Source organism: Meles meles, chromosome 6 (assembly GCF_922984935.1).
Source record: "Meles meles chromosome 6, mMelMel3.1 paternal haplotype, whole genome shotgun sequence".
NCBI classification, from domain to species: Eukaryota; Metazoa; Chordata; class Mammalia; order Carnivora; family Mustelidae; genus Meles; species Meles meles.
This window is the reverse complement of record NC_060071.1, coordinates 57,563,919-57,580,948: the sequence shown is the minus strand read 5'-3', so window position 1 is coordinate 57,580,948 and position 17,030 is coordinate 57,563,919. Positions and strand designations below refer to the sequence as shown.

The 17,030-nt window shown below is 41.4% G+C and overlaps 1 protein-coding gene across 1 annotated transcript in view; it reads left to right on the top strand.

The window, feature by feature from the left end:
• Positions 1 to 17,030, top strand: part of RYR3 (ryanodine receptor 3) — a 513,582-nt gene that overhangs the window by 376,792 nt on the left and 119,760 nt on the right. Inside the window, exons 43-45 of the mRNA XM_046008318.1 lie at positions 1,962 to 2,097; positions 13,763 to 13,943; positions 15,102 to 15,207. Coding sequence (XP_045864274.1) covers positions 1,962 to 2,097; positions 13,763 to 13,943; positions 15,102 to 15,207 — 423 coding nt within the window. The remainder of the gene's footprint in view (positions 1 to 1,961; positions 2,098 to 13,762; positions 13,944 to 15,101; positions 15,208 to 17,030) is intronic.

Below are 17,030 nucleotides of genomic sequence, written 5' to 3'. Positions count from 1 at the left end.
CTTCTTAAATGACCATGCTTGACAATAACCCTAAGCCTCCCTTGAAGATGCAGGATGGGATAAGGAGAGGCTGGGAGGCTGGGAAAGGGAAAAAAGGGAGACCTAGGGAGATCAGCAAATGGACAGGATGAGGTCTGCTGCCCCGTCTTACAGTGGTCCTAGTGGCTCAGCATCTCAGCGTGGGGCTACGGACTTTATTCAGACCCGTGTCAGGAAATCACCCAAGTGTGGTTCCTAAGAGAGAAGGGAGAGGAGAGGGAAACGCTGCCGTTCTCCCTTTCCGTTGATCACAGCAGAAATTAGGTCCCTTAAGATGGAATGACAGCCCCCCCACCCCCACACACATGCATGTGCTTATTTCAGTGGCCAGTGAAGTGTATTGCACCTATAACCTTGAGAACACTGCCTAACTCCTGCCTTTATTGATGTTTCCCTGACATTTAAAAAAAATTTTTATTTTTTAAATTATTTTTATTAACATATAGTGTATTATTTGCCCCAGGGGTACAGGTCTGTCAGCCATCAGGCTTACACATTTCACAGCACTCACCATAGCCCATACCCTCTCCCTTAAAGGCCAAATCAAGTCCACGCTCCAAGCAGAATAGTATCATTACTGGTTTAAGAAGAAAAACAGTGTGATGATTATTTCTTATAAGTTGTGACGTAGATACATTATTCTTACAAAAAGGACGTAGAGAATTTGGCATCAGCAAATACGTGATTCATTTGAACAACACTTATTGACCATCTGCTGTGTGCCGGGCTCTGGGGAATCAAAAATGAAGGATTTTTCGAGGATTTTGCAGCCCCATAGATTTTCCCCTTTTCCTTGTACACAGAAAATGTCAAAGGATAAATCAGAATAACAACTGCATTTCAAGCAAAGATCTGTTTGCCAGGCTTTTTTTTTTTTTTTTTTTTTTGCCTGACACCTTCTAAAAAGTAAGCAAGTTCCAAACTATTCTACAAGATCACAGGGCTAAGATCCAGTGACCTGAAAGCAGAGAAAACACTACTAATCCCAGCCCTTACCTGGCCATGGCACCTTCACTCACCACCCCAATCTTAACATCTTGGCTTTGCACTTGAAATCATGGTTGTTCTTAATGCAGAACTTAAGTAGGGATCCCCAATCTGTCAAGGGCCCACTCAGAGTCAACCAGCGACTGAATATTTTGGTCTTGAAATAACATGGCCAAATGAACATGGCCCACCTGGACCCATTATCTCCCCAGATGCCCCCCCACTCCCAGATTAGGCCTGTGGGGGGAGGGGCAGAGGGAGAGAGAGCACATGTGAGTGGGAACAGGGGCAGAAGGAGAGAGAGAATCTCAAGCAGACTCCTTGCTGAGCACAGAACCTGATGTGGGGCTTGATCTCATGACCCTGAGATCGTGATCTGAGCCAAAATCAAGGGTCATATGCTTAACCTACTGAGCCATGCAGGCACCGCATTAAGGCTATGTTTAAATGGCAGCTCCCTCTTGCCAAAACTGGGAAAACCAAAGAACTGAGAGCTCAAGGAGTATTCCTCCCTAACAGTGATAATCGGTCCTATTGGTTGCTTGGAAACAATAATGAATTGGAAGTTCTGGTTTCAAACCTATGGAATTATTATTTTTTTAAAAAGAGTTTATTTATTTGGCAGATAGATCACAGCTAGGCAGAGAGGCAGGCGCAGAGAGAGAGAGAGAGAGAAGGAAGCAGGCTCCCCACTGAGCAGGGAGCCTGATGCACGGCTCAATCCCAGGTCCTGGGATCATGACCTGAGCTGAAGGCAGAGGCTTAAGCCACTGAGCCACCCAGGTGCCCCTAAACCTATGGAATTATTAAGTTAAAGGTTTGGGGCTCTTTCTAGCTTCTAGGAGAATGAAATCCCTTCTGTTCCTGGAATTTTGTAGGCCTGGCAGCTATCTTGTAAAAAACTTAGACACTTACTTTTGTACTGTTGTTGGCAGGTGGTGACCTACTTGGCAGGCTGTGGCCTGCAGAGCTGCCCCATGCTTTTAGCCAAAGGATACCCTGATGTCGGCTGGAACCCCATTGAAGGGGAACGTTACCTGTCCTTCCTGAGGTTTGCCGTCTTTGTAAACAGTGAGTCCCAGATTTCTCATGCCTTTCAGATCTAGGATAACATAAACTTGGGCACGTATAAGGAAAGAGAGGTCCTTTGCATTTCTTCCTGTCTATAAGTGGCAGCTGGTAGAATAGTCTCAGGGGAATGAGGCCAGAGAAGGATCAAGAATAGTGTCCGATGGATGGAGCACTGAGCTCGAGTGCCAGATGCAGCAAGAAAATCAAGGCAGAGCCTAGAGCTTTTCACTGCTTTGTACCTCTTCTCTCAGTAAAAGTGAGGATTATTAATATCTTCATCTCACATATTTCACAAGGCTAAATGCAGATGGATCGATACATGCATGATAAAAATTAAGAATAAATAACTATAAAAGGTACAAAACTCCCAGGAGAGAAGTATTTCTGTGGCAACCCTAAAACTATTCTTCTTAATACAAATTACTTCCCATGTGTAATGAATTCCAAGTCAACAAAAATTATTTAGTTCTCTGACTCTAATATACTGAATATTGTGTAAAATTAAGTGGACTGCTTTCCTGAAAATGTACCTTGTCTCCTAAGATTTTGTTCTAATACTAATTTGCTTATATTCACATGAGAATTATGATCCTTCTCTGTTCTCCCAGTTTGGAGTTCCAGGCTAACAAATCCAGCTTATCTCATTACATGATTGCAAAAAGGGATGGCAGCTCATGAGCAATCATACCAAATTTTCTAAGGAGAAGAGTTTAATTTCAAAGTATATTGCCATGATGTGAACATTGTATTCGTGTGTACTTTTGTCTCCTTTCATGCCCATCCCACCTGCTTAGTTTCCTATATGGTAATACACTCTACTCTTAATGTGTGAATGATTTCCATCGTCCTGGTTGCCCCCATCCCTTTTCTTTCTGGGTCTCATCCAGCCAGATTCTTGATCACCTATCTTCTTTGCTCTCTGTACCCTTCAGTGTCCCTATCTGTTCATCACCAGCATTGCTGAATTCCATTTTCTTTGAGGCCAGGGTCAGTGAATCCTCTAATAGTCTGTTGCACTTTCAATCCCAATGACCGCATGTGCAGAATTAATTCAGAGTTACTGTGGTGATAGGGAAAAATTTTTAAGTGGTTTTTAAGGATTCGTAAATCTCACTAAATTATCTGAGTAGACTGTATGACACAAGCCAAGTCAAGCCAGGACTAATGTCTTCATTCATCTTGACCACCTTCACAAGTTCAAGAGCTTTATGAGTCATTTTAGTGGGACTGTCTATATAGGTTATGAAGGTAAAGGAATCCACTGGCTCTGTTCCTATGGAGATTGCCCAAATTCCAACACTTGCTTATGCTGGTTACATATGACCATATTGAATTCAACTCTAGACCAAAATGTTTAGTCTACTCCCTTTGCTTTCAGGTTGTATTATGCCTTTTTTGCATATTCTCTGTAGTGCAATTTCATAAAGCAACAAACTCTAGCAAATTAGCCCATCACTAGGAAAATATAAACAGTTATTTTTTAAAGATATATTTATTAGCAAGAGAGCATGAGTGGGAGGGGCAGAGGGAGACTCTCAAGCAGACTCGGTGCTGAGCTCAGAGCCTCTTGCAAGAGCTCAATCCCAAGACCCTGAGATAAAAACCTGTGCTGAAACCAAGAGTTAGATGCTCAACCAACTGCACCATCAAGGCACCCTAATATGAGCATTTTAATTTAATGTATTATTGAGTCTCTATAATATAAAGTATAAATAATATAATATAAAGTATATATAACATATATCTTATATATATAAATATATAAAGTATAATATTAAAATACCTATAATATAGGGGCACCTGGGTGGCTCAGTGTGTTAAAGCCTCTGCCTTCGGCTCAGGTCATGATCCGGGTCCTGGGATCGAGCCCCACATGGGGCTCTCTGCTCGGCAGGGAGCCTGCTTCCTCCTCCTTTCTCTCTCTCTGCCTATTTGTGATCTCTGTCAAATAAATAAAATCTTTTTAAAAATTTTTTTTAAAAAATAAATCTTTAATATAAAATATATATTATAAAAATAATATATAAAGTCTCTATAATATACTATAAAAACCACATTTGGTTTTGGCAAGAGATAAATAGCTTCTGCTTCCCAAAAATGTATAGTCTAATAAGGGGAGTAGACATGAACAGAGGTCACTGTGATAAGAGTAAGGAAGGGACAGAGTGCTGTAGGGCTTCAAGAAGGGAAACTCACATTCTGTTGAGAAGATCAGAGCAGGCCTCATGGAGGAGGTGTATTAGAAATGAGCTTCAAAGGGTCAAGTTTCCCAGATGCATAGATGCAGGAAAGGTGATCCAGCTGGGGAGCAGCATGAGCAGTGGCCTCAAGACTAAAGCATGCTGTGCTCAGGAAATAGAGGGATCTGTTGATCTGGAGGACAGATGGATGGATGACAGTGGCAAGAGATGAGGTTTAAAAGGTAGGTAGACAGCTGTAGCAGAACCTAAATGCTAAGCTGAGATTAGATTCAGTGTGCAGAAAACTGGGAAACCTTTTTAACTGGCGAGAGATTGACAGTAACCACTGGGAACTTCTGTGTCCAGTTAGGATAATGAGTTTCTAAATTATATTGGTGGTGGTAGGAATGGAAGGGGGGTGATACATTTGAAAGAAATTACAGAGACCGTGTTTCTACAACTAGGTGATGATGATGATTATGGTGGTTGGGCCTGGTTGCATTGATAAAAAGAAATAGAAGTCACACTGAAGCTTAGAGATTTAAGTATAGGGAGAAAAAAAATAAAGATGTGAGAGGTGCGTGGGTGGCTCAGCTGATTAAGGATCCAACTCTTGATTTTTGGCTCAGGTCATGATCAGTTGTGAGATTGAGCCTCATGTAGGCCACCATGCTGGGCATGGAGGCTGCTTAAGATTCTCTCTCCCTCTACCTCTGTTCTTCCCCTCTTCCTCTTAAAAAAGAAAGGGGGGGAGGGATGGAGGAAGAGAGATGTGAGAAGGAGAAAATGGTTTATAATAGAAGATAATGAGCTTGGTTTCATTCAGACCAGTGATTCACTGATTTTTCAGTGTGTGACCCCAAAATGGGGATGCCCTGATTATGGGGTTATAGGATAGAGATCAATCAGTCAGTAGACTGGGACTGAAGAGATTTGCAGATCATCTGTAGTTGAGATAGTAGGAGTAGATGTCCCAGGGGAAACACAAAAGAGAGAGAGATGGAGAGTGTGAGAAAGAAACGTTAGAATCTTTTTAAACCCCTAAAGAAGAAGAAAGAGTACTTTAAGCACAATGGAGTGTTATGGAAGACTTTGGGCTAGAGAGCGGACTGTCTGGAGTACAAATATAGCTCTGTCACTTACTAGTTTTGCAAAGTTAGGCAAGTTACTCAAACTTTCCTAGCCTCAGTTTGTGTGTGCATGTCTTTATGTTAAGTAGAGAAAACAATAGTATGCACTTCACAGAGTTGTTGTAAGGCTTAAATGGAAAATCCATGGGAAACTTAGATTAGCAGAGTGCCAGAAATGCAGTAAGCATGCAGTCATGATAGTTGTCATTGTTTTTCATGGTCTTTTCAAGGTTGTTAGGGCATTTGAAATGGGAAGACTCTAATAAGTAGATTCTTTAGCGATCTCAAAGTCCTTTATAAATTTTCATGTCTAAAAAATGATTAAGAAGGACTTTTTGTGGCTTCTTCTCAGCAGTGAAAGATAAAGATATTGTAGGTGATCATGGCAGGTGGGGGAGTGGTCATGATGGGTAATGATAGGTGGTGGCAGGTGGCAATGGTGGATGATGGTGGGTGGTGATAGTAGGTCGTGATTGGTGATGATGTTGGGGGTATATGATCGTTAAGAAGTGGTCAAAGCAGCTCTTTGGGGTGATTGAAGTGGGTGGTGGCTAGTGATGTGAGGCATGGTGATGGTTGTGGGTACTGATGAGTGACAATGGGGTGCTCATAATGGGTGATGGTGAGATGTAATGGTTGGGTAGTGGATTGACACAGTGGGGTGTGGGGGTGACTGTGGGGGGTGGGTGAGTGATGATGGAGTTGGTGAGGATGGTGGTGGTGATGGTAGCAGCTAACGCTTATTGAGCACTTATCAAAGCACTTTGGGACATATTAACTCACATAATACAAAAATCCAATGAGATAGGTACAGTTATCTTCTTCATCTTACAGAGAAAGACCCAGTTGCTTAGAGAGGTTAAGTACCTCACCCAGAATCACACAGCTAGTAGGATGCAAAGCCAGGATTTGAATCAGAGCAGTTTGGCCCCAGAGGCCAAACATTACTCACACCATTGTGTAGTATTGTCAGGGTAGTACAGTCTTTCTAATGAATGAACAAAGAGAAAAGAGCATTTTCTCCTTTGAGCTGTTCAAAAATTGCAGCATTGTTTAATTACTGTTGGGTATTAATGTTTTTAAAAAAAATTTTTGAGCCAAATCAAAAACTGTTGCTATATCAAAATAATAGAATTGGAAAATTCTTCTAACATTATTTTCCTAGTCTCTCTTAATGTTTGTATTAAATTTTCTTAAATAAGATTTGTCTTTAAAAGAAACTTCTTAAAGCATATAATTTTCTCTACTTTTTTTATTAGCTTGCTCAGAAGTCTTGGGTTGTGTTTTACTCTGGGAGTAATGAAGCTGAGAAGCTTCTATTTACCCAGCAGTTGTAAACTTTATAACCAGTCTAGACACAGATGCATCTGAGTGTCTGATTAATTCTTTCCAAGGAGGAAAGATTTCCTACCAATCCACATGAAAAAGGGGAAAGTTATTCTGTGTTTCCTTTGAGTCCCTGGAGTATTTTAGTGATGTCTTCCCCCAGCTATAAACTTAGTTGTGAGGGACACAATATTCCTAGCTTTGCTGAGCCTGTTTTCCTAGGCAGATTTGTCATCAGTGGCCATAATTTAGGTGCCCATTAATTGACATGCAAAGTATATATGACAGACCGAGAGATGTGATAAGAGACCCTGAAGGCATAAGTCGAAGCCAGAAACAGAGGAAACCTAAGTGGAATTATGAGACACATACACGGAATAATTTCTAAAAACTCTGTAACCAACCACACCTACCTACATAGTGACACATATGACTGCTGGCATACCAAAAATGACAGTGTTCATTGGAATCTGGTAGAGTAGGAATACCGGGGGAAAGGTTAAGTGTTGAATAACTTCTTGAAGAAACAAAGGGACAGAGTTTAACAGAGTAGTGTGGTCAGAGCATACTCAGAGACCCTTGATCTAGGAGACATGAATCTTTTAGGATATATCAGTTTTACCTCAGTAAAGCTGGAAAAAAAATCAGGGTCAAAAGCACAAAATAGCATGGTATCTTTGAAGGGCACAGTAGATCTAGATGCTTAAAATAATTAGCTGGCTGGTTTCCATCCATATATTTATGTTATCAGGATTAGAAAGTGTGATCGATACTGAAGACTAGGGATGGTTAGGGTTAAAATGTGTGAGACATTGTTCTTATTCTCACATTTACAATATAGTTGAAAAGATTTAGCAAACTTTTGAAAAACCAGCCAGCAGTAAAAGATTTAAATAACAGTTTAAGACAATTGTAAACAACATCACAGTGTGATACTCAGGAGACACTTCAGGCTGTTGTGGTGAGAGAAGATAGAATATGAGGTGCAATTGAGATATGGCAAATGGGGTTAGGTACTTAATGTCTGAGTTACAACATCTCACCAATTATAAGGCTTGAAAAATCTTTTCTATACCACCTTCCTCATTCTCCCAGTGGACCTGCTTGAGTCCCTATGCCTGAGAAGGAGAAGGAAATCGGTTATTAGGGTCAAGATGGGCTTATAGTGACAAGAAAATGTGACTTCATCTGTAAAAACTCCAAGTGAAATTATAAAAGCCCAGAGATAGTCAAAACAACACAAGTAATAGAAAGTTATTGAACACTACATCTAAAACTAATGACGTAATATGCTGGCTAACTGAATATAATAAAGGAAAGGAGGGAGGGAAAAAAGGAAGGAAGGAAAGAGAGAAAGAAAGAAAAAAAGAAAGTTACTCAAAATAAAGAAGCCAATGGCAAATGAATGCCCAGAGCATCAAAGTGAGGAAATCTGGCTGGAGTGAAAAGCTGTGCGGCCCTGTTATTTTCATCCTAGTAAATTATTCAGCATTTCTCCACCACTACTGCCTGTGGGATCCCAGCAGTGGTGATGGCTGAGCATTTTGGCATGAGCCCAAATGTTCTGAATCCTAATGTACAAGGGCTCTTTATCAATCATTTTATTGATAACCTACATAATACTGCAGATTTTAATTGAAATGTTAAAGCAGGGCAAAACTTCCTTCATCAACATTATTCCCCCAAAGTGACAGTATTATGATCAATAATATAATATATTACAATAATATAAAATATTTTCATATATATTTTTTTTTTTCATCAACTCGGTGAGAATGCCCTTGTTTAACACGCGGGCTCTGTTCTGTTAGAGAACTCCTCGACTCTGACTCCAGGTTTCAGTCTCACTCAAGTTTTATTTAACACATTTCATGAAAAGCCATGTGAATTCAAATTCTAGATACATGGGACACATTTTAGCATGATTCTGAAGCTAAATGCTAGCCTCCAGAATTTCTGGACTACTCTACCAGTCCATCCTGTAAGACTTTCATTCAGTCTCTTAGATTTAAATTCCACATGCTTGCTAATGATCTCCCAAATAAGAATTGCCATCCTTTTTCTCTTTCACGAGCCCCAGACTTGTGTAACCTGCTGGCTACTTGATATTCCTACTTGAACATTGAATAGGCACTTCAAATTCTGTAGATGTTAGGGCTAAATTTGTGTATCTACCCCAAACTTGTTCTCTCTCTTTTTTTTTAATGGCTATCAGACACACCAAACTTGTTCTCTTAGCTTCCCCATCTCCCTAGCTAGCACTGCTAATTTTGCAGATACTCAAAAGTCTTAGGCGACATCCTCCATTCTGACTTTTTCCTTATCCCCACATTCAGTCCACATCAAATTCTATAGACTTGATGTCTAAAAGTTACCTGGAATCCATCAACTTGGACTTCTCTCCATCTCTACTGGCCACATTCTACTCCAAACCATCATTACCTTCCACCTGGACCACTGTAGCTGCATAGAAACTATTTCCCTGTTTCTACTCTCAGCCTGTATTAATTGGCTTCTGCTACATAACAAAAAAACTTTATAGTCTCAATGGTATAGAATAATAAGCATTTATTTCTTGTTCACATGTCTGCAAGACATTTGGGAACTCTGCTGCATGTATATAGACCTTCTGGGGCTTCTCTGTTCCACTCATCGCATTCTGGGGTCCAGGATTGCCTGTCTTCTACACTGCTTGTCCACTGGACTTAGATTAGTGACTAGTGAGCTTAATGTGAGCTTAATGAATAGTTGAATTAACGACCAAATGGGCAAACAGTTCTTCGTTTGCTGTCTGTGCTGCCATAGTAGATTACGACATATGCCCAGCTCCTTCCACTGTATAAGTTAGAAAGCCCTAAGGAGGGGATCATATGTCTCAACCACTTGAAATGACTCAGTTCATGCAAGTTGCCAACCACATTTCAAAGTTGGCTTTTACCAAAAAAGGATTTTGGGTCCTGGCCGTCACCCCTACATTGTGATTCTGTAAATTAAAACTTTCTGTATGCCTTTTTGCTGGGTATTTGCTCCAGTATTCTTTCTTACCGCACCAAGACTTGATTGGGGATTATGTTCTTTTCCTTAAGACTGATTGAATCTGAGGAAATGTACAGCCCAGGCTCTTATAAACAAAGGCTGATAGCTGATCTGGTAATGATCTGGTAATGGATAGTCACCCTCAGCTTTCTATCTTGTCATTTCAGATATCTGCCTTGAGTCTATTCATTTATTCAACAGAGTCTATTCCTTTATTCAAAGAAGTTTTTTTGAATGCCTATGATGTGTCAGATGGTAATAAGATGCTTGAGCATACAGGGTTAGATAATGTGGACATAGGCACTGTTCTTATTAAATAGACAGTCTGGTGAGAAAAACAGAGATACAAACCATTCAGTGATTAAAGGAAGAGTGCAGGGTGTTTGAGAAGACCTTATCCTCTAGGGCTTCCAAGGGTTAAGTGAAGCTACCTAGGTCAAGGGTTTATGTGAAGGTAATGGGAAGAAAGGAAACATTCCAGGCAAAGGAACTTGAAACAGGGACTGTAGTTAGAAGATTTAAAGTAAGAAAATTGATGGGCTGAAAGTAAAGTCATTGCATCACGACTAATTGAGAATGACTACTTCAGGGTAAAACAGGGAGAATCATTGCCACTTCCATCCAACTTGTCAGGAATGTTGAAAGAAGATAGTAATGTGAAGACAGTGTTGAGAACCTTTGCAGAAAGGCCCTGAGAACCCTCACACTCTTTATTAAGCTCATTATTCATTTTGGAACTCAAGCAAAACATTGTTCGAAGCCCTTGGGCAAAACTAGTTTACCGCAGATCTCTCTCTCCCTTGAAAAATGCCCTCAAGGTCAGTATTCAGCTTCCCTATAGCAGGTTTGTTTGGCAGTCTGTCTTGCCAAGCTACAGGTAATTAGGAAAAGAATGTTCTCTCTCTCCCCTTATTATGCCATCTTCTCTACTTCTCTACCTTGTGCAGCCTTTGGAAATTCTCTTCCTTTGCCCTCTCCCCAATTAGCAGCAATGATTGCACTCCAGGTCCCTCCTCTTTGCAGGGTGCACTCTGCATCCCCCACAGATGTCCACAATTCAGTAATCAAAGGATGGCTCCCTGGGTCAGTTGTAACAGCTCACCCAATTAGCTCAGATCTAAAGATCTGAGATCTCAGGTAAAATAAGGTTAACTTAGCAAATGAATTTCAATAGCAAACTCTGTATAGAACTCAGAGTCTCAGTTTTTCAAATTCTTTTGTATCTTGTGGTCCATGCCCCCATCAAATTCATGATACTGATCATTGTGGGAAGAGCTAGGCTGATGGCAGCGTCCTGGTAAAGACCACAGCTGACCCATAAGTCTTTCCATCCTGAAAACCACAAGAATCACAGTATGGTATTTAAATAAGCTTGAAAAACAGGGTTGGGGGGGGTGTCCATTTTTGACACTTAAAATTTCCAAGTTTTAGTTTCATTATTATAATGAAAAGTGACAACTGGGAGCACGGATTAAAGTTTTAGAGGCCAACAATATTTGGAAGTAGTGAACTTTGAATTATGTCCATGAATATTTGAGAGATTATTTACTCTCAAATACATAGATTCTCCTCGTGCTTTTCTTTAACTGTCCCTCCTGTGATTAAATTAAGTCAAGTATAAATACTAGGTTTGACCAGTTGTTGACTGAAATAGGAAAGCATGGCCCTAGGGCTTAGCATCATCATTTTATCTTCCTCAAATTGCAGAACATTACTTGGTTTCTCTCTTTCATTGATTCTTTCCACCATATCATCACTGTGATTATTTTAGCCTTTTTGCATCTCCTGAGAATTTTCTTCATGTGGATTCTGGTTTCATAAAAACATTCTGTTTTATGTATTAGATGAAACTTGGAGAAGAGCTTCTTCATAAAAATTTTAGTCTTTTAAAGAATTGAGTTATAAGACAGTAAGTGCATGCCAGTGGGCTATTCAAATTCAGTTGAATGAAATATTTTCGGAATCTAGTTACACAGTGCTAAAACTTACATGGTATGTATTTATAATCTTGACTTTTACTTGAAATGCAGGCAGTTGGGTGACAAAAAATGGATGTCAGCAGGCCAAGCTCAAGGTCAGGACTATAGCTGTGATATAGGGTAGGCTTTCCAGAGCCATGAGTCACGTCAAGTGTGTTCAAGTGTGAGTTCATGTGAGAGCCGAGTGTAAGTTGATTTCAAACACTGGGGCAGCAGGCTCAGCCCTTCTGATTCTCTGGACATAATGTAAGAAATTTCTGCATGTGGGGTAGACTAATAGACTCCAAAAACCCAGAAGGTGCATGTGTACCTCAGTAGGGCAAGTGAGACCCAGGGAGGCAGTGCACCATGCTTGCCTACATAGTGATTTGCTAAAATGCTGGAAGAGAAGCCAAGGTTTCTGGGTTCCCATTCTACTACTCTACTTACACCACTTCTAAGTTGATTCGTAGAAGTTTTCATTAAAAAGAGCTTAACTCCTGTGATGGTTTTAAAATATGTCTATAAATTCTTCAGTAGCATCTCCCTCCAAAGGATAGATTCATCTCCCTTGGAGTGTGAGCTGGACTCAGTGAGTCATTTCTAATGAATAGGGTATGGCAGAAGTGACAGAATGCAACAAGGTTGTAAAAGGCATCACAGCTTCTACCTCATTCTCTCGGATCATTTGCTCTGTGGGAAGCCAGCTGGTGTGTTGTGAGAACACTCTGGCAGCCCCATGGAGAGGTCACATGGTGAGGAACTGAAGCCTCCCGCCAACAGCTTTGTGTGTGTGTGCGCGCGCGTGTGTGTGTGTGCATGCGCACACGCGCAAGGAAGCCGCTACTCCATGCCGAGTCACGCCTTCCTAAGACTGCGGTACTAGCCGACATTTTGACGGTGTCCTCATGGGAGACCCCATGCCAGGACCACCTCACATAGTTACTCCCAAATTCCTGACCTACAGAAACGATGAGCTAATATATGGTTATTGTGTTAGCCTGCTAAGATGTGAAGTCATTTTAGGCAAGAATAAATAATTACGACAGCAGTGGATCAAGATGCAACCTCTGTAAGCTCAGTCCTCCAAGGATATCTGATGATCTTGTAGAAAAAAATTTTGTCAGCCTTCATCCAGTACATCAAAAAAGTCTTTTCTCAGAGTCTTAGCCCAGGGATAAATTCTCAACACAAATTAAGATTTCATCTGAGACAGAAAATGTGTTTCATGAAGTTGTTTGAACAAGCTGTAAAACTGCTTTCGGTGACAAGTATTTTCTCTGAGAGGCACTGGCTCTCCCTCCCTGACTGTTCCCAGTTCCATTGCTTCATCACTGCTTTGGGAAATGAGCCCTGTCTTAGTTGTCCACCTTCTTCCAAAGAGATATACCAGCAGAATACAATTCTCCAACCTTCAGCTTCCCAGAGATATACTTAGGAACAACCAAGACATCTTTACCAAGTAAATTATCTGGATAAATAATGTCAGAAATGCCCTGATGTCCATTCACACAGACTTGGTTGTTTTGAGGTACGTGTTTAGACTCTGAGAAGGCATTTGGGGGGCTGACATGTTGTTTCCTCAGATGTTAACTGAGGCACATCAGCTCGAATTACCATTTTACCTCTTCTCAGGGAAGGAAGGAGGTGTGTTTTAGCAGCCTCTCGTGGAGTTAACAATGATGTCAAGTTCTCTGTCCTCTGAGTCACCCGTGATTGAATCAGTAATCTGGGGAAGACTTGGGAGTGCATGTCTCGCTTTCTGAGCATCTAAATTTGTGAAATAATCACAGCACAAAACCCTGAACTTAAAAGTAAGATTCTGTTCTGTGTTGGATAACATTAATACTTCAAAAAGCAGGTCTAGACTTAATTTATCAAATCTCACCTTTCTCTCTATCAGTATTACCTCCTTATTTAACAAATGAGTGAGGACGAGCTCAAGCCAGTACCGTTCTCCCAACCTCATCGATTAGAAATAAAGTTTGGGGTTGTCCATTCCAATAAGAAGGAAATAATGCCCCTTTTCACTTAGGTGAAAGTGTGGAAGAAAATGCTAGTGTCGTGGTCAAGCTGCTCATCAGACGCCCGGAGTGCTTCGGCCCAGCCCTGCGAGGTGAAGGAGGAAACGGTCTATTGGCAGCCATGCAGGGCGCCATTAAGATCTCTGAGAACCCAGCCCTCGACCTCCCCTCTCAGGGATACAAGAGAGAAGTGTAAGTGAATGGAATTGTCTTGTGGCACTGGTATAGCTGGTGAGCTCCCAAACAAGGTCAGTTCCTGGATATTCAGGAAGTGTCATGTCAGTAACTTCCCCGCTGGTGGGGAAAGCACAGGTTCTTTACAGCTGTAGTTAAAACATTTTAAATCACTTTGTCAAGCGTATTGCTGTTTTGACTGCCCCAAGAAGCCTAGTGATCAGGGTTACCTTCACCCCTTTGCACTTCTATTCAACTCCTACACCAATAGGCAGATCAAGACATCTGCAAGCTCTTTCAGCCACCACCATACCTCCCTATGGCAACACTTATGGAAGGAAGCTCCAGAAGCTAAAGGCTGGACTGACCAAGGTTAGGGCCACAGTCTCACTTCAGCCCATTCCCTTCAGAATTTAAACCTCAGTGCCTCCTCTCTTACCTTGCTTTTAAAAAGAGATAATACCCTCTACTTTCTCTTCTGAAAGTGTTTTGCTTTAATTCCTTAAGTTAAAAAGAGGGCTGCAGGATTTGAAAAATCCGGTATCTAAAGATTCAGGATGTAGTTGGTGATTATGCCTAGCTCCCTTGGCTTTACCATAGCCTCTAGATTACACCCCAAAATCTAGAGAATGGGTATGACCCAACGAGGGCAACTCTAGCCAGATTGTTTTGTTTTGGTTTTGGTTATTCATTCTGGTAGGTAATCTGGTAGAACTAGAAAGAACCCAAAACATAACCTTCCTCATGGTACATGAGAAAAACCAAGGCTGGGGTCATATAGCTTGTTAGCAACAGAGCGAGGGCATGGACTTACCCCTCCTGACTTCTTGTCTCTTATGCTTTCCATGTACATTTGAGAAGGGAAATGGAATGAGTGGTCGGTAGGAGCTTTGGGGATTACTGTGCCACTCCCTGGGTACATATGGCCTGCAAGCAGCTCATGGCAGTACTCAGGCCTTAAGGTTCAGAGGACCCTAGGAATACCACAGACAAATATTTGGGTCCTTTGAGCTTACTGATTAAAACCACCTTGTTGGGAGAGGAGGTGTTCTGGGGAGAGGCTGTGTGGTGCTCAGGATGAGCAGAGAGTTTCCATGTCAAGCTGCTCCTGTCTAATAACATAGCCACACCTGCCAACTTCCTCACATCTCTGCCATGTTGGTTCTCTCTCTGCAGCATGGAGGACAGTGAAGATGAAGAGATCGTGCACATGGGCAACGCCATTATGTCTTTTTATTCAGCTCTTATAGATCTCCTGGGCCGCTGTGCACCTGAAATGCATGTGAGTTCCCAGAGGGCAACTTTGAGGTGCTTGAGTGAAGAGCACTGGAGGTTCCCTGAATGTAATTTCTTCTTCAGTCTCTGGCATTTGCTAATGTGCCTTCCTCTCAGTTTCTTCCAGCTAACATCAAAAGTTGTTTCCATCTCTTGTAGCTGATTCTGCAACCTTCTAAAAAAATGTCTCCTGAGCAAGTCCCTGTGTGTGTGATTTCTTTGTGGTGCTAGTTGGACACATCCCCCACATATTCTATCTCAGAAGCTCCTAAAAATTACGTTTCCATATCTTTCAATACAGTCAGAATGTGACCAACTTGATTCTTGACTCTGGCCATTAGGACATTCCATGTGGAAAATCCTCTTCTCAGTGCCTGTGGTATGAGACACCAGAAAGGAGGTCTCTTAGACCATGGTTCATGTTTGATTATTTTCCAGAGATAAGCTTTGCAGGCATCTGGGAAAAGATGGTTCTGTTTTTATGGCATGCTTCTCAGGCTTCCAGTTTTAATCTAAAAATTTGTGTTCTTCCTCTTCCCTTTTCACCTCTAGGGCAGAAAGAGAGGGACATTATTTCACAGAAACCCTCAAGTCAAAAGGGAGGAAATAATTGCTTTTTCTATCAAAATGGAAAATGTTTAAAAAAATTTTAATTACAAAATATACTTGGTAATTCTTTCAAAGAACTGTTTGATTTGCTCATTTGAGTCCCTGGCGTCTGCCTGCCTCTTGGGCCTGCTCATTGCATTTGGATTATTCCAAGGTGTCTCCCCAAAAAGTGCTTGCAGTGCAGATTGGGTTGATAGAAACACTGGTATTTGATATTGATGAGATTGTGTATTTGGTCACTGACAAGTAAGCAGTAGATATGTTGAATATTTAAGAATATTAACCAAAGACAGGACGCATTCAAGTAGTGGCTTTCAAACTTTTTGATGAAAAAATTGTTTTAGCTATAGTAAGAAATAATACCTTCCATTACAACCTAGTATACATATATTCCAGAAGCAAAATTTACCCTTACTGCAGACACTGTGCTCTAATATTTGCCATTCTGTACTAATCTACTTCATGCTTTTGAATGCAAGTCACAACCCACCAAGGTGATTTTACAACCACTAATTGGTTATGACCTGTAGGTTAGGACACTGCACAAAAGCATCCACTCTTATCTTTCTTCCAGTATGTCATGGGTTCGCCTAAAACACAATCTAGCCCATTTGCAAATCCATGTACATGTGTTTAGGGAGACTATTACAATATGGTAGCATCTAGGTTAAAAGTACTGTGATTGGAAGAAAGTTTAAATCTTGATAGGGGAGCCTGATCAGAATTCTTAACTGAGGGTTCTGGTTCCTACTATGTGATAAACCAACCTTATCCACAAGGCCTATCTTCATCTTCATAAAGGCATTTCTATGCCTTTAAACAAATAAAGGAAGCTTGAAAGGGAGCAAGGGAAATGCTGGGGTGTTCTGCAGTCTGGGAGCAGGATAGGACAGGTGTCAGCTCCCCTGATCACCTGTCATCATTTCCGAAAGCAACTGGCTTATTCTCAGGAAGACCCCCTCGGGACTGCTAAGCCCGTCAGAGAGCCCCATCTGGGAAGGACATCCTTCCTTCCTTACTGCCCCTCTGCTTCAACACTTTACACATACCCCTTCTCAGCACCTGTCCCTTGGGCCCTATTCTGTAAGTGGTAGTGGGACGGTAGGTGCCATCATCACTGGCAGCCTCCCCTTTACCCACAGGAATGGGAGGTGGCAGTAGGCTAAGTGCAGAGGCATTGTTCCCCTGGGGCCTCCAAGAGCCCTGTCCCAGCACACCTTC